Genomic DNA, 18,775 nt, shown 5'->3' on the forward strand with positions numbered 1-18,775 from the left:
TACTGAGAAGTGGGGGGAGGGGGGGGGGGAGGTTAATGTTTGAAGGATTTGTAAATTGCGGGGAATTAGCAGCTACAAAAGGATGATTACACAGGTAGTTTACGTCGGTTCCTGAGGGAATTGCAGGCGATCTTGTCGCAAAGGATGCTGAAGGAAATTTGCGAAGGCTTCGGTATCTTACGAATGCTGGTCACGCACGCCTCGTCGAATTAGTACGCGCCTCTATCTCTCTAGCCTCGAACACCTCTATATCCACTGACCGCTTTGCTGACAAAACTTCTTTTCTTAGAACTGGGTTAACTCCCGGCCAGACGAAAAACCCTCTTGTAGAAAATCCACCGCCTCATATACTAAAATTCACCTTTACAAAGCATTTGTCAATTTCAAATTCAATCTCGTAGTCGCCTGCGATTAAACGGAATTTCCAATATATTGAAACGAGGATTGCAGCGTGAGACAAGGGACGAATCTCCTATAGATAGCCGACTGTATAAGGGTGATTCGGGAGGAATGCGTCAAACTCTAGTAATCTATTGCATAAATAGGAAAAAAGTTTAAAAACCTCTCATGTGTGTGTGTACATCTTTTGTCGTTTTAATTTAACAAAATATAGCATCGCTGTAATAGTGTCAGTTCTTTATCACTTTTTAGTATAGCATTATTTATACAATTAATTTTTGTAAATATTCACTTTGACGTTTCGTATATATATGGTAGAAGAAAAATAGTGAAAATTGTAAAAAAAGTTTGAAGAAACATTTTAATTTACTCTTTATGTACGCAATACATTCCTAGAGGTTAGGTAGATTCCTCGAGAGATACACCCTCCAGAGATTGCTTATAGGAATTAGCATATCGAGCTAGGTGTCTCAGTCAATGTTAACGTGTAAATATGACTGGTTTGATAGCGAGTTGTTTGGATGATACGTCGCTGCGTTTGAGAGAGCGAGAGAGAAAGATAAAGAGATGGATTTAAGCTTAAAGGTGGGAGAGAAAGAGCGATGAATTGGGTGAGGTAAGACGGACCTGGGAGAGGATCCGCTGGCTCTTGTGGCTTTCCCGGCCGTGAGACTCTGGTAAGCGAAGTAATTCTAGCAGCGGCTCTCTTCTACCGACGTCCCCGAGTCCTTTGCCTATCGGCGCGATAGCTGCACTCGGTAGGAGGTAACGTAATTTATCGCACGGCTTGCCCTTAAATCTTAATGGGATTCGATTAAAGGCGACATTTCCCGGCGACACCGGCAGCAGCCCTGCACACCATTTCTCTACCTAAAGGAATCTCTCTCTCACTTGGTTTCTCTCTCACAAACACACACACACACACACACACACACAGCCTCTTCCCATTCCTTCACACAAATAAACAAACTCTTCTTCCCCCCCACCTCTCTCTGCTCTTAGTTTCTCTCTCACACACACACAGACACTCTTCCCCCCATTCCTTCACACAAATAAATAAAGCGTCACTCTCTCTCTCTCTCTCTCTCTCCCCCCCTCCCTCCCTCCCTCTCCCTCCATGGCCAGGTCGTATTTTCGCTTAACGCGACTCTCGTAGGCTACGATCGCGATTCCCCTTGCCATCCGTTAACAATGTGTTTCTACCTTGACTGGCTGATACTCCCCGAACGACAAGCGAATTTATGATGCGATCCCCGTCTCCAATGTCTTTATCGTTTTGCCAGAAAAGTGAAAAATCAAATGTGGAATCATTGAAAGAGCTGCTGCAGTTGAGACATTAAGACGTAAAAGGCGTTTCGTGGCAACGCGCTGCAAGGCTCGATATCGAAGACAATGAAGCACAGCTATATAGGATTGCTATAGGCTTTAGCTATATATATATAAATGTATATATTTATGCAAGAGTATATACATGTCGGATTCTTGCAATGTGGAAAGTATTTCAAGTGCCGTTAAGTGTACGCTTGCGACGAGACCGGCTAGAGAACGTGTTTATCCCCTCATCCCCAGCCAGCGACACCGGTTTAGAGGATGAAACTCGTACGTGTAATTGGTAGGAGGTGGCTGACAAAAATTCAATTGAAAAAAGATTAAAGCGGCGAGAATGGGCGCGGTACTACCCATTATGGGACAGGTTCTGCTAAAGATAACAGCTTTATAGTAGTCTTAAAGCTTTATTACAACATCTTTTATATCCATCGCGTATTAAATTTTTCCCATTAATATCCCAACACCATACGCTTTGGGAATATTCACCCTTTGCTTCTCGCCACGGCCATCTTGCGAAAATTGATCACAAAAACGTCAAACTTTACATTAAAATTACATATCTTATTCGTACTCGTCCTTTTATCATCGCGTCTCTCGGATCCTTCGGAGTTACACATTTTAGGATAATAGCCGAGGGATCGTAAATTGAGATTGGGGCTATCGGCTGTGTATTATTCTTGGGATTTCTCGCGGTTCTTTATACCGCGCGCCTGTGCTGGACCGCTGGAAATTGCCGTGGGTGAATGATAGGGATGGAAGAGTGGCGCTTCGCGTTAAATATGCATCGTTCGTGAGATAAATTGCGCCTTAACCAAGAAGTCAGTCGGCCGGGTATTATAATAACCTAATAAAAGTGATTAATACCGTAATGCCGCGATATATTACCACTCGAGAGCGAGACGTCTGCGAAACGGATGAAGCCACTAAGAAACGCAGCGAGTTTACAGAATGCCAGAAGGCACCTCTTCTCTGCCCTTGTCCACTGCCCAAAATTAATCCATGTAACGCTCAAAAATTAGCCCGCAACTCTTATCAAAGTAGTACATTATGACACTTCCCATCGTAGTTCGAATAAAACTTAATCTCGATAGTTGCAATTATTCATTTCTGTTTGATAATTATTGAAATTTATTTAAATCTCTTATAAAATTGAGATTTTTTATTCAAGTAATTTCCATCTTATCGAATTACTCGTTTATCAATTGAAATCAAGTATTTATTTGTATAGTACGTTCTATTGAAATAAAGATTTATCGTAATTTAAATATTTGGTGCGACATTTTAATAAAAATCTGGAGAGTTTTTATCCGATTTTGTATCTCTTGCCTGAGTAACGATCGCATCGTCACCGATCGTGTCATCCGGATCCGTGTCGTTTCCGGTTAGTCTTCTTCTCCACATAGCATCGTTAAATTATTCACGAGCATTTCTTTCTTGCGTTGCATATAACACTGCACAGTCGAGAGCAGCGAATATTTCCTATACACAAACGTCCTCCCCTCTCCCTACTTTCTCAGTCTTCCCTTTTCTGCTTCTCCTTTGTAACGCTTACACGCACACACCTATATACTTACATTATGTAATAGCTAAAAATTGTTGAATTTATTAAAGAACAAAATTAACCGCATGATAGAAGAAAGATTACGATATCCACGATGTATGCGAGAGAAATATTCGCTGCTGTGGATCGTATATATTGAGAATTATGCAACGATTGAGAGAAATGGAGCAATTAATAGGCGCATAGTATAAATTAAGAAGCGGTAGAGTGTTGCGGAGGATGAATGGAGTATAGAGTCGAAAATGGCGTAGCTGGATGTTCCGCAGTGCGGCCAATCAACGAATCCTGCGAGCGAGCGGGGCTCTCGATGTCTGTTCTGTTCGCCTGTCGACTCTCCGCGTAGCCCATCCGTTTTCATCCGTTTCACGCTGACACGATCCTCCGTGGCACACGGTCTGCCTGTCTGCCACGCCGTGCTTTCCTACTCCCAATGAAATGAATGCACCGCCTGCGTCCACCATCCACTCTCCCTCGTTCTTTTATCCATCCAACCCCGTGCCACCATCACCACCACCGCCACCACCACCACCACCCACCCCCTTAGTCCCTTACATTCTCTACGTTTCTCCCTCGGCACCAGCTGTGTGATCTCTGCTACGTCATTTTTTTTATTGCCCCAATCCTAACACTCCCCGATGCGAGGTGCGCCTTCTCCTCGTCTTATATATTGAAAACCTCCGGAGCAGCCATGCAGGACGCAATCGAGACGACTACAGCTCCAGCTATCGCTCTGCGACGTGCTATATATATATATATATATATATATACACACACTAGCAACATTGCAGTGTATTGCTGTGTTTGTGGGGCGTTAAAAAGATTTTCAGCACAGGGAAGTTGTTTAATGTGGGAGATTGATGCTGCTTCGTGGTTTCGACTTTATCTTACAAGGTGGTATTTTCCTGCTGACGGCGATATACTGGCCACCGTTTGTATACCCTGTCCGAAGTGCTGCTGGCTTCCAAATAAGACACGTACAAGACGCTCCAATTTCAGCTGACACCTGCGCTTCGCACCCTTATCCTTGTTGCCCCCATCCCCACTCTTGTATCCTCCTTCCTCTAGCTCTTCCCAGTACTTTTCAACTGGTCCTGACTGGTCCAGCTCTCTTACTACCTTCCATACGGAACCGTGAAAAACGCCAACTTTCTTCCTCCTGAAACTTGTTTGTTGCCTCTTTTTTCCTCTTCTTCCCTCGCGAGAAAAAAGGGCTCGGAGGAAATAGCATCGAGAATATCCTCGGGTGTTCCATGAAAGTCCAATAAGCGCCATTCTAATTAGCGCAATTTATGCAAAGTTAACGCGTTACTCCCTAACTGCAGGAATCATAATTGCGATAGGAAGTATCCTAACTAGCTGGCGGTGAATCGATGCTATGCGCAGATTAGTCAGAGCCATTATTGCAATCGTGCTAAGGAATCTTTTCGAGTTTACCGGATAAACTTGAGATTTTCCACTCTGTACGAATCGCCGTATTACTAATAATTTTGCAGGTAAATACTCGGATAACATTGTAATTTTATATGTTCTATTCTAATGGATATAAATAAGCGTCGCGTCGCCTTCTTCGGGTACTCGAGGAGCAACAAGACTCTCGGTCGGTGCACGCTCCACAAAGATATATATATATATATATATACACATGCAGATACGACGGATCCATTTTTTAATTAATTTAGCGCATAAACTTGAAACTTATATCTCGCTATTACAATTCCGGCAAATGGTTAGATAAAAATATAGTTAATTTAATATTTGAACGGGGGTATATCGTTTTCTCGAGGTATTCTTTGGAGGAGAAGAAAGCTTTTGGTCGGTCCGCGCGCGGTCCTGCAAGATAGAGACGTGTCGGCTCGATTGGTGGAATTAAAGGTCTCTGTGTGCCGCCGCCCTGGCTGCACGATCGTTAAATCCTAGCTCGGGTCCTCCTTGCTGCACACCATGCACTACCGCTGCACGCACACGGTAGACCAATCTTACTCTACCTAAACGTTCCTACTACACTACTACTTTATAGTTGTCCGTTTAGCCAGCCTAAAAGCTGATGCTGCTGCCTAATTGCAGCTTGCACCGTTTAATGGCTGCTTTTACGGGCGTCTCACCGGTGCCTAATACCCGCTTGAATAATCGCTGCGTTTATCCATCTCGATAATTGTTCCCTGCACGACGCAGGAATACAATAAGCGAAAGAGCGAGCGGATTCCACGAGAAGAAATAAGCCATTGTGAAATTTGCTGGTAGAGCCGCGCGTGTGCAACGAGAAACGAGTAAAAGAGCGACGTGTTTTAGGGAGTTTTATTGAAATTAATGCTGCGGACATTGGAGGAGAGAATTTTTCTATTTAGTCGATTGGGCCGAACGATTAATCGCGGTATCGCCAAGATCTGGGCTATCAAAGCGGATGCATCAGCAATTTAATCGGCGCGGTAGTAAAGCGGAGCAGAATAATTCGTATCCATGGCGCTATCGGGTAACGCCTCTGGCAGAGCCAGGCTGAGCGCGAGCTCGAGGCATCCACTATCGAAATTAACCCCCGTCGTCCATGGCAATCCGCAGCATTTGTACATTAAGCGAACATGCACCAGACCAATTTTAATCAGCCCTTGCCCCTTACGCGCCCTACCAGCAAACTGTCATTCGCGACCGCCCGCGTCGCACCAAGCGCTGCGCACGCTGCCTGCTACTACTTTTACCGCCACTCCTCTTTCAAATCGCGCTCGCTTTCTCCGCATATATTTATATATATATATATGCATGCTACAATTATGAAGACGATTAGTTTTTAATTCTTTCCAATAAATATAAAAGTCCCTTGATGATATCAAGCTTATATCATAAAATTTCTTGATAACTTTGCTACCTTCCTAAATCCATCATGCTCGTATGGATTCCAAAATTCAAAAAACACGGGAAAATTTCATAATTTCTGCTGTTGGGGAAGATTTTACCGATGGTGATGATCGATCAGGTTCTTGCCGAGGTCGCGACTTATCAAAGGGGCCTTGATAGTGGAGTAAGAATGCGAAAAGGGGTAGAGTGGGAAAGGGAGAGAGTATAGCCTGGACTATATATATATATATAGTTTAATTAACGAGCTAACCGAGTTTACGAGTCGTTTCGGAAATGCGCGGCGTTTATTAGCAACTCGGCTCGGATGGTCTTTGACCTTTCTAGTAGAGGCGTCGCTGGCTGCTAGTATCATCACGCGTACATATTCTCATCGACCGAGTCATGGATCGTCCTGAGAGAAAACTTGATATCGTCGAATGCCCGACTCAATCCCCCCCTGCGTCTACAAATCTTTTCCAAACTTAAATATTGAACCAGTTTTTACGAGTCCCTTAAAAACGAATGAGAGCTGCAGCACATCATTAGTCGATGAATTCATCTTTCTTAAATAAATATACATCGGATAATGAATTTAATCAGTGATTTTATCGAATCTGCAATTAATATCTGTTAAGTGGGATAGAGAGACTGGTGATTTATCTCAATTTGTCGATGCCAAACGTTTGGGTAGGCTGTATTTGAATAGAAAAGCTTTGTTTGAATTTGATGGACACGATGCTTTGGCTGCTTTTGTGAAAGAAGACAGCAATAGAGACAATAGAGCTAATTGCACCAGCTACCAGCCAAGGTTCCGGATGATCCTATCTCTCTACTTCCTATATTCTTTTCATCCCCTGTAATCTACTATCCCTCCGTGCTCCCCTATGCTCCACTGCCTTCCCCTTCGTACAATTGGCACCCACAAGGACCTACACGAGGACTCGCAACGCGCGCGGCGCGCGCGCGCGCTGTGCGGAGCTTTGACATTCGAGATGTTGCAAGTGCGCCCCCAGACTAGATTTATCCGATGTCATCATACAGGCCCTATATATATATATATATACTTCCTCTTTTAACAAAAAATACAAATACGATTCTCTCCACGAAAGAAAACAAGCAAACAACAAACTCTCGCGAAGCCTTTCCGATTCGAAACACCGGAGTTCCGGTGAGTTCGACAACGAAAAATGATAGCGATGAGAGTATATTTGCCCGAAAGGAGAAGCCGCTGGACAATGAAATTTTCTCTCAAAGCGAAATAATATATAGAGAGGATCGACTGTAGACGCGAAGAAGTAGTAATTACAAATGTGTAGAATTTCTCTGAGGATCCGTAGCATTGATTGTTCATATAATACGAGCTATTATCTTTTAAAATAATCTAGACAATGAACGTAAATTCTTCTTATCATTTCGTAACTATTTTTATTGCAACACCTATTCCGAGTGCAAATCGAAAGATATTGTTCGCCAAGCTATTTACAAAAAATTGATAGTAAGGAAGATTTAAAGAATTTTACGTCTATGGCCTGGAATATTTTAAGCGGGGTACATTCTCTATACGCGGTTGTAGAATGTTTTATTCGAGGCTTAACATAGGACGATGATTCTTCTCGTGTCAGAAGGAAAAACAATGTATGAAGAAATTTTCTCGTAAAATAAGAGAAGATCGACTGTAGACTCGGAGGAGCAATAATTATAAATGTGTAGAATTTCTGCGAAGATCCAGCATCGATTGTTGTTCGCACATATATATAGGCGGTTGTTGAGCGTTTTATTTGAAGCTTGGCACAAGACGATGATTCTTCTCGTGTCAGTGGGATCGATAAATCATTGAAATGGTTTAAAAGTGGGCAGGAAGAGGATGCGAGCTTATCATAGCGTACATTCCGCTTGTGCGATATCGAGAAGGATCTCTTCCGCTTAGTTTCTAATATATCTCCTTATCTTCAGAGGGAAAGCCGGCTGTATAGGTAACATACCACCGTGTCAGGCACCGCGGGCGAGCCTGGTAATAATCTGGCCTTCTCTTGTCCCTCTCTCGTTCTTTGTCTTCTCTCCACTTTACCCCTCCCCCCCCCCCCCTCCCTCCAGCCTCGTGTAGGAGGGAAAAGTATATCCGATAAATCCACCCTCGGTGTACTCGTTGACGTCTCCGATGTCAAAGCTTTCGAGCGAAATCTCTCCTTCCCTACAAAAGAAGACAACCAGTCCAGGGGGTTACGTCCCCACTGAGAACTCAGGTGTGCTCGCACATAAACACATACACCTTTGCGCGATTCGACTATTGCCCAACCGATTTTTTCTATAGAGTGACAAAATTTCGACGTCTGCATTTACTCCGATTCCCTTATAATGAGTAATGTTTCTTACTGTCGTAAGAAATTTCGCAGTGTACAATGGTGTATATTACACTTGTATACTAGCTGGATGGATGCATCTGGGATTGAAGCGTGTCGGTGTAACGAGACACCCACGTAGAGAGTTGGAGTTGAGGCAGAGACTCATTTAACGAAGTATACCTTGCAATTATGTCACGCTTGATGGCCCTGATGCTGCGTTACTACCTCAACCTTTCCACTTTTTCCCATAAACCAGATCGTCCTTTGCTTCACCCCCGTATACATGCACACTGGCAATCCTCCAAACGTATTAATCGAGTCTCCATCATCGTATATAACATTTTGTTACAGCAGAGAACTCCACCCATAATTATTTTCCACTTTTAACCTTGCTATCGATCTTCCGCGAGTAAAAGGAATTTTAAGCACGTTCAATCATTATATGTGTACAAGAGAAAAATGATTATGAAAGAAAAACCATCTGGTTTAATATCAGATGGAGGGGAAGGGAAGAGGGGGGGGGGTGGTGGTGGAAACGTCATTTCCATGAAAATGGTCATCGATCAGTTTTAGTTTTTGACATGGACAGATCCGGACGTGTCTGAGTGACATACGTGACGTTTTTTGACGTTTGGCGAAAAGTTTTTAGCCGACAAAAGCCAATAGCAACGCATTTCCAGTTAATACTTTTATTAGGCAGCCGCCTGCAGGGGCTTCGTGTATCAACGCGTCATTCAAATTCCATCGATCCTTCATGCTTAATCGAATTACTAAAATATGGCGCCTCTTGCCACGGACCATTTTATTACTCGCCGCTGACTTTTATCGCACGCTACGTGTTTTTATTTTCTGCCACGAGCAGGGATCTGGCGCCGTTACTTCTGGTAGTAAAACCAAAGGGCAGCCATTCTTTTGTCAACATCCATCTCTCCTCGTGCTTCGAGAATATTGGTATTTCGGATTCTCCTACTCTCCGCAGTTTCTCCCTTTTTTGTTGCTTCCAGTTAAAAAAAACTCGTTGGCAAAATGCACAACTACATACATCGTACTTTTCTACAAACCTACGCACACATCCACGCAACTACATGTATGTACATATACGTGCTATAGAACCTTTGCCATATATATAGAGCTGATAATAATTTCAATGAAAGCATCTCGTAGGCTTCTTGTTTGTAGTAATTAATACCAAGTCTTAATAAGCATGTGTAACTATCAGCAAGAAACGGCGTATCAGCCGCACAGCTCGAATTTCTTTGAATATTCCAGGCGGACTCACGTGAAAGGATCGGGTTTCGGCAACGGTACCGCGAAATGAACTATTAAATTTAATTGGATAAAACAGCCTTGATTATCATCGAGAAAAACCACCCAACTGAAATGACTGCTTTCCTCCATGTTATGCACACATATTTCGATCGAAGCTTTTTACCCTCTTTTTTTTAAAGCAGTATACAAAAAACGGCTGCATTTATAAATGCAGCATATATAACGTATAAATAGAGTACACACACGTACCATAATAGTACAAAAGAATTAATCAAGAAGAATACGAAGGAAAATTGAAGGAGGACCCACCCGAGCGTGAGATATACAGCAGATGCAAGGATAATTGAGGATCAGTAGTGGTATATATATAGTGTTTGCGATGTGGGTGCATCGAAAATTGATAATGGCTCCCGGAACAATGCGGTATTTACGAGCGGTCTCTCACGGGGCTGGTCACGTTATCGAGCCGTCATAACCGGATATGACGTAGCTTGTATCGGTCAAATTAAATATCTTGCGAGTTGTCGAGTAGTCGCCGGGGCTCCGAGAGAGAGAGAAAGAGAGAGAAAGAGAGAGAGAGAGAGCGGTAGGAAGTTGCTGTACGAAGAGTCGCGATTCATTCTAGGATGTACAGCACATTGCACCGAGTTGCAGAGATTGGTTTGTTGTCAATTTTCGAGAGGGATTTTGCAGCGTCGAGCGGTTGCTGAACAAGGCCTTGTGTTTTTTTAGCGAGGATCATCCTTTGGATTGGAGTACAGCGTCGCACTCGTCGTAGGAACTTGGAGCTCGGGCTCTTAGACCGCATCCAGCTGACGACATCCCGCTGTTAGCTCGGCCCTTTCAAGTTGACCGCCCCGGCAGCGGGAGGCATGAATCCTCGGGACTCGATATATTATTATCCCTGGTCATTAATGGCAAACTCTGCAATTCCCCCCACCACCATTTCCTTATCCTTCTTCCCATCCAATACCACGCTTTGCGAGCCCAATCATGTCCTGCTTTCAAAATCAACGCAACAATTAGACATTTTCTAGTCCCGTGTCCCGACTAAACTCTTTATAGCATTATATATATATATGTACTCACTGTTTTCCAGAAGAACAATCCCTCGAGACTTTGAAATTACTCAAGTTTTTACGTACACGATTAATATACATTTTCCATGTGAAAATCGAGGAGAACACCCGGTCTGGACAGGCCAGCCCAGGGCGTACTCATAAAAATAGTATAGAATCTCGAATATAAAGTAGGGAATTGGATAAAGAGTGGAAGTGAAGAGGATGGGGCTTGGAAAATGACGAGTGAGCCAGCTGCAACTGACACGCAGTGAGATCCGCGGTTAGGCCACTCGTTGGCAAACTAAAGTTTTGGCAATTTTTTCTGTCGGGGGGTGTGGGGATTAATTCAGGGATTTTCACGGACAATCCACGTATAAGGTCCTTCAATGATGTATCATTAGGTACGCGAGCCGTTTGCTTTCCTCGACTAATCGAAACGCGATAACGTCGTGTATCGATTACTCACCACTTAGGGTACCATCCAACAGTCTCTAATTAACGCTAAGCAAATTCCACGGTGATTATTACAGCGCGCGTATTGCACAAATCCCTGTCTGAAATCCATCTCAGTGGGAAACAATCATTTTTATCAATACAAACACGAGTATTAACTACAGTAGTCTGTTTACTCTCGTTATCCCAAGGCAAACATTGACTTTTCTTTGTTCTATGGGGAAAAATTATGCTGCGAGCTGAAAGCTTATATGGAAAAACATGAGAGCAGTCATTTTATGGTCGATTCGGTCAGAAGCATGATTGTTATCGGTTTCCACGAGGTTCGTCCAAACATTGTTATTTTTGTTAAGATATATTAGGACGCTTATTCGAACCGAGCTTAATTAACGTTGAGCAAACTGTATCGTGAGTAACGGTGCGTACATCTAGCGAGCCAACACACACACACACACACATATCTATCTATATACACATACGTACTCACCCTTGGCTAGTTCAAATCTCCAACAGTCTAGCTGGAAACTCCGCTTTCGGTCAGTGAAACATTTTGCCAAGAGCTTCAGAGTTCATTGGGCAGGAAAATAAAATGCCCGCTGAAAGTTTCTTCCTTCAAAGACTTCAAGTGATTATCTCCACAAAGATGTAACACTGATCGGTGAACAAAGCGAGCATCAGCCGGAACTCATTAAAAGTAGCCGGTTAACAGATTGCCCAAGAATGGATACACGAAAATCGTCGGATAATTGAAATCAATTCCCTGCTTCGCAGGCTACACGTGCACGCGCGTGTGTGTGCGTGTGCGTGTAATATTGAAAAAGAAAGGTGAAGGAAAATGAGGGTGGTGGCTGTGCGTTGAAAATCGCGAGACTCGAGAATGCCGAAGGAGCGGGGAGTAATCAGGATGTATCTCCGGTGATTTTCTGCGATCTTACGGGCCGCTTTCTGGCCTCGGGGCCGAAACGGGGCGTTTTGTAATTCGAGGGCGCGATTCGCAATTACACCGGAAGGCCACTATCTCCCTCTCTTGCAAAGGCCCTCTGCAAAAAAGCACGCTTCGGTAATCTCGACTGCCGCCGCGGCTGCTGCAGTCAGCGCGATATACTTTATACCAGAATCTACCCGCCGATATATCTGCTCTGCTCTCTCTCTCTCTCCCCACACTCCACTCTCCTCGACGTTCGCGCGCTTAATGTATACGACAATTTATAGCTAAGCAAGGGTAATTTGCGCTTGGCTAATTTTAACGATGAAAGGGAGCCGTCCATACACGACTCCACGTGAGATTCTTCATGGATCAGCTTCGTGATGGCCCTTCATAAACAACCGGATTCTCCCCAAACCAACTATTTTCCATCCTAACATGGAAATTCTCCTCCAAGCTTTAACGTTATATTATGATTCTACACTGCGCGAGATAAAATCCTTTGATTCGAGTATATCTTTATTTGAAATGTGTACAGATATTAAAAATGTACTTGGTTGATTTTTACTCAATTATACTCATTCACTTTTAAATAAGAATTATTATATAGAATCAAATCAGTTTTATTAAATTTCATTAATATCGAGTACCATTTTAATTAGCACTTTTTAGGAAGCGCTATTTCTGAACCAAATGTGTACGTATATCAAAGAGATGTGAAAAAATAATTTAAATTTAACTGAAATAATTCTCTCTAAATCGCATCATTTCTCCATGCTTAGTTTTCTTAATTTTTACACTACATAGTTTATTAATTGTTCCATCTATATTGTTTACTTCCCCCAACACGTGTGCGAGCCCACAAATTCCTACAAATAGATATATTTATACGAAAAATTGTAGTACAAACATTGTGCTAAAACTGTTGCGTCTCCTCGCAATGATTTCATTGATGTGCAAGGGGAGAGTGGCTATAATTTGATTCGTGAAAATCTTATTGGGTGATATAAAAAGCTTTGGAGTCTTGTATATGTGGGAGTACTGGTATATAAGAGTCTTGGTGCAGTTTAAAAGGGCATTGTAGCGCGTCGGTACGGAACTAATGAACTCACGACGACTCTTTCACGGACAGTTATTACAGCCTTGCGTTTCAGTTTTACTCACTCCCATGTCCTTGCTCGCAAACCTCTCTTTTCATTCCTCGTGTCTTACCTTGGCTCACGCTCTTTTATATACACCGTCCTTCTCTCTTCACGACTTCTGTTCCACATTACTACAGTCTCTCCTCCTCTCTTTTCTTATTTTCCGCTTCTTTTACACCCTCCTCCCCCTCCTCCTCCATTTTAAAACCAAGAGATTCATTCCCGCAATACTTTCCAACTAATTACTACCCGTTCTGCCAGAAAAATATTCTCAAGGTCCCATTGATACAAGCATAGTTCATTCAACGATACCAAAGAGTACCAGCTGGTGTTTTCGAGAGACTGCACCGAACGCTTCCAGTTTTTTGCGAGATTCGGTGCCGGCCGTAAATTCGCTAATTTGCTTTCAAAAGAATCTCTCTCCTTGGAGAAGCTATTGCTGAGGGAGGAGATTGGGGATGAGGAGGGAGAGGGATTTCTGGGGTCCAAAGTGCCTGGTGGGATCGACAAAAGCCGCGCGACCCGACCATCTCGGCTTTCGACCCCTTTCAGCTACTCCGGAACCGCGCCACTCACGGCACAGTCTCATTGTCTACCAACCATGTTAGAATATATATAGTATATACTATACGTACGCTACGTGTGTAATATACAGAGTGTCCATTTACATAATAACCAAACCAAAAGTTATCGATACAGAGGAGAAAATTTTTATGAACAAATACTTTGCGGATTTGATATAAATCTTAATTTTACCGCAACGAGCCAGACTCCCTCCGGTGACGAACGTGATGAAACTTCGTACTCTAAAATATACGTGCTTTGTGTCACGCACTCTGTGTCTACAGGGTGTACCAATTCCAATGACTCGAGTACACTGTGCGTAAAGTTCTCTTTATCCTCTTAACTGTAAGAGAAGTCAATTTTTTGAATAAAATCTTCTCAAAAAATAAAATAAAAGGACTCGCTTCAAAAAGACGTCAAATAAAAAATTAATATCTCTTATAATTACGAAGATGGAATTTCATACGTATAATCCGTATCAATTTTCGAGTGGTACACCCTGTATATACAATAGACTATTCACGCCTCAAGAATATATCAGTATACCTTTATCTTAATTCCATTAAGTTTTACAAGGCGACAGTCTCTCCGCCTTGTAAAGCGTGGCTTTGCAAAAGCCATCCCCGCGTTATATACCAGAGACTTCCGGTTACCCCATGGGATCTCCGCGCAAATCATTTCCGGTGTTATTGTGTACCTGCTAGCTCAGCGCCGGTTAAACGTTGATAAACTCTTCCTGCTTGCACACAAATTTCGCCAACAGTCGACCATTGCTAAGTAGCTATACCGTATATATTTATATATACACACAATCGATTAATTAATTCCTATTATTGTGATGAATAAAATTAAATTAGCTAATAATTGTATATCTTTCTGTATTTTGCAGAGAGGTACGACACTGCATACGCCTGCGAGGGAAAGACGCTGGAGATCGAATGTGGAGAGGGTATGCTGATCCACCTGATCAGGGCGAACTACGGGAGGTTCTCGATAACGATATGCAACGAGCACGGTAACACCGACTGGAAGGTCGACTGTATGTCCCCTAGGTCCTTCCGGGTGCTCAACACCAAGTAAGTTTGCACCAGCTTCGGATACATTCCACTACACTATTAAGATCCTTACACAGTTCCCCTATTTTACAATCCAAGAGATACGCCACGAATTCCAATATACCTTTCGAAAGCGATCGGTGATTACTCCCACCCCCCCCCCCCCTTCCAGTCTTTCTCCAACCTCGCTTCGTATTACAATCTTTCTTCTTCCCCCCCCCCTCTCTCTCTCTCTCTCAATTCTATTCTCATCTCTCTCCATTCTTTCTTGGCTCCCGTTCTCATTAACGAGTTGCGAGCGCCAATTAAGATAGGAGACGCGCGAATCGCTCGTAGATCCAGTCGGATTCGTATCTGCTGTTGGCCCTCGGGGTAACGAGCAACGCTTTTCCTACCGCTGCTATTGTATCGATTTACGATGACCTTGAAAACTTCTCGATTCAACGTAAGAAATCGGTTAATATCTTAGAGTTTATAGTAGAAATTATCAGTCCGATCGTAGATAGTTTTATCGCGTTATTCCGTAATTATTATTGTTTGAAATAAATAGAAGAATTTATCGCGCAAGGTAAAAAAGACTTTTGGAAAGTTTGTAGCTGAGAGAATTGTAATCGCCTTATACATCGGTGCAATCGCTGACAAATATTTTCAAGATTTCTCGGTCGATACTCTCGAAGATGGATTTATTCTTTTCGCGTCTGGGTGTGTAATAGCCGGTTGAGCAGGAAACCAGCTGGAGAGAGAAAGGGGGAATTCGTGGCGTGCGATCAGATATATCCCACAGATCCTCATCCCGCAGTCCCTGAGAGCCAAGGAGGAGGAAACGGAATTGGGATGGTGCAAGGGTGAACGAAGGGTTGACGTTTGGAATGGTCAGAGTGTAGGGGGGCGAGTGAGAAAAGAGGAGGAGGGGGGATGGACGGCTTCATATGGTTCGGCGAACTGGCCAATTGCTGGACCATTGAAGCGCGAATCTCGCATGCGGATCGGATAGGAAACGTCGCAGACTCGGCGCTCCTTTCGCTATACGATCCGCTCGCGAGCCCCCGATCCTCCCGGAAACAGCCACAATCTATATACTCACTCGCCGAACACGCGTTTTACCCATCTCACACCTCAACATTCTCTACTATATACAAACACGCAAAGAATTTTTTCTCTCTTTCTTTTTTATCTTCATCTTCTCCCTCACCCCAACATCCCACCCTCTTATCAGTCCCTTCATCTTTATCTCTTGTTTTCCCTACTTCTTTCTTTATTATTATTGTAATTACGACTCGGACTGTGATTCGTGGGGTCCACATGAACTTTTAGCAACCTCCGATTTTCAGTTTTCTCAATATGCAATATTCGATAGATGTTGAGGAGCTTAGATTGTACAGCCACGAATCACAGTAATGGAGTTTTGATTTAGCCCAGGAACAGGATTGTGCGATTACGTTCTCTTATTCGTTAGTAGTCGTTCCCGAAGAATTCGCGGTGTATTATACATATTTGCAATTCCGAAGGGAGGATCCCGAGTAACGACTCTCGTTTTCCGGTAATATTAATGAGAAAATAAAAATTAAATCACGGGCCGACTAATTATCGTTGATACCCACTTATCTCGCTCGTTCGTGTTTGATTCTTAGTTATTCCTTTGTGGAAAATCATTTTTTTCCAATAATTAATATTCATTTACTATCGGGAGACCCAATGTATCTCGCCTTTCCATTCTCCACAAGTAGAACACCAGTTTTAATTTGCTTTTCGTCCATTCAAAGTAGATTACTAATTAATTCTGTAAAACTTTTCTTTTTTTTCAATCTTATTTGACACCAACGTCTTAATAACCTATTTTATTGTTTCTATTCTATACACCTCTATACAAAAATACGCATATTTATAACGCATTCGGTTATTTTCATCGCCACCAACAGTCGGGAAAGATGATGCTCTTGCACAGAAATTAGAATCTCATCGTTAATAAAATTCTGAAATTCTTAATCCAATCAAACTTCGTGTAAATCCACATATGAATTCAGCGCGATATTACGCAATAGCGTTGGAATTATTGGAATGTAAAAACTGCCACAAGTTGCTGGAAAGCAGAAAGAAATTTCATAAGCGCTTTTAGAGAAAGATCTGGGAATGAATATTTAATCTCCCAGGAAGATTAGAAGAAGATTTCTCGGTATGTGGGTCAATTTAGTCGAAAAAAGAATCATCTTTCCTGACAGTGGTCTAATAGGGTATATAAATAAACATCCGCACACATATACACGTACATATATAGCAGTAAAAGCTTTTGGACACGTTTTCACCAAGGTGTTTGGGTTGGTCACGTGCATGTAGCTTTATCGCAAAGTGTGTGCCTTGAATTCCACGATGGATAACCATCTCCCAGCCCGCGGCGATTTTTCAGCCATAAGTTGAGTGTAAAAAATTGGGGCAAAAGTTTGATGATCGAGCTAGAGAAGGAGTAGGCGAGGAGCTAGAGGAAAAAGGAAGAGGGATGGGGGAGTGGGGGGAGTGGCGAAGAAAAGAAAAGGAAGAGAGAGAGAGAGAGGACTCCGCGGCGAAAAAACTCTTCTTCTCTGCTTAATTCCGACCCGTTTACTTGGCGAGTCTCGTATCTTATTCGGTTGCAACAAGCACTTAGCCCGCAGCTTTCCGCGCTATAATTAAATCGTCGTTATATCCACCTAGCCATTCCGTTAAACGGTCACGCGATTGTTATAATAATCCTCGTAGATTTGTTAAACGCATAGTGTAATTTATGCAACGGTTTGCAATAATTGTCGAAAAAGTTAAAGGCCGAGTAGCTCCGCGAAGAGCAGCAACGAAATTTTCCATGTAACGTTTTACAAAATTTTCAAGAATCGTTTGTTCCGTTATGTTTTTATTGGGGATTTTCAAGGTGCTTGTTGGCAAGTTTACGATACATCGGTAATTGTTTGTTTGGTCGGAGGGTAAACGAAACGAAACGGGGGAAAAAAGTGGCGCGTTAATTGGCCCATGAAATTGCACTCGCCTTACAGTTACCGGGTTAATTATACCCGGGCTTGTGAAGTCGACGGGAAATTTTTATAAAACTGTCGAGCTAATAGGATAACGGTGTTAGAAGCGCGCCACTGTAACGCGTTGCCTAATGAAAAAATTACTTCGTTAATTTCATTAAAAAGAGGGTAGCTTCCCCGGGAAACATCGGCTTCCAAGTGGGTCACCTCCCCCTCCCTCTATCCCTCTCCCTTTTCCTATCTCTATCTCTAGCAAACGCGTTCCATCCGGATCGGGGGGAGCGCGCGTCTCCCAAAAGAGCAAAACTATCCGAGCCGACGACGAATCGTAGAAATATTCTCGGCTTACAATTTTATCGTGGAGAGAGTCACCCACTCCGTACTCCGTCGTCGTCGACGTCGTCGTCGTCGAGCGAGCAGACTAAACTAAACTGAATCTGGGTGGACTTGGTGGAAATTTAATTTTCCGCACGAAACACCCTTTCGGCACATTACGAGAGATATGAGAGATAATTATATAATTGTATTAGCTGATTGGTCCGTTGTTGCTCTGATTTCTATAGATAGAAAAAAGCACGGGAATAAAACAAGCGAAAAAAAGTCCCTTGTGCCACACACCGATTCGCCGAGGGAAAATATTTTCCACGCTTAATTCTATTAAGAAATTTTCGTGAGAGTTGGCAAACTGTATTTTCCTAGTCTTTATTAGTTTGGCTAATTAGCCTGTATACTGATTTTCCTGACAAAAAAAAAACAAACGAGCAAACGGAAAAAATGCAGAAAAACATTCGTCCAGACTCGTTAAGAAAAAACACTCGTCTCTTTCGCAGCGTGGAAAATAATTTCC

General features: G+C 42.8%; 1 protein-coding gene across 7 annotated transcripts in view; it reads left to right on the plus strand.

The window, feature by feature from the left end:
* The window catches only part of LOC136776728 (latrophilin Cirl-like), a 269,470-nt gene that overhangs the window by 230,047 nt on the left and 20,648 nt on the right, over window positions 1–18,775 (plus strand). For all 7 annotated transcript variants that reach the window (XM_066732518.1, XM_066732519.1, XM_066732516.1 and 4 more), the window contains one exon: window positions 14,764–14,950. In XM_066732518.1, the coding sequence (XP_066588615.1) occupies window positions 14,764–14,950 (187 nt within the window). The remainder of the gene's footprint in view (window positions 1–14,763; window positions 14,951–18,775) is intronic.

Source organism: Prorops nasuta, unplaced genomic scaffold (genome assembly GCF_024137725.1).
Source record: "Prorops nasuta isolate Cenicafe-Biocafe unplaced genomic scaffold, Cenicafe_Pnas_1.2 PNAS00010, whole genome shotgun sequence".
Lineage (NCBI taxonomy): Eukaryota > Metazoa > Arthropoda > Insecta > Hymenoptera > Bethylidae > Prorops > Prorops nasuta.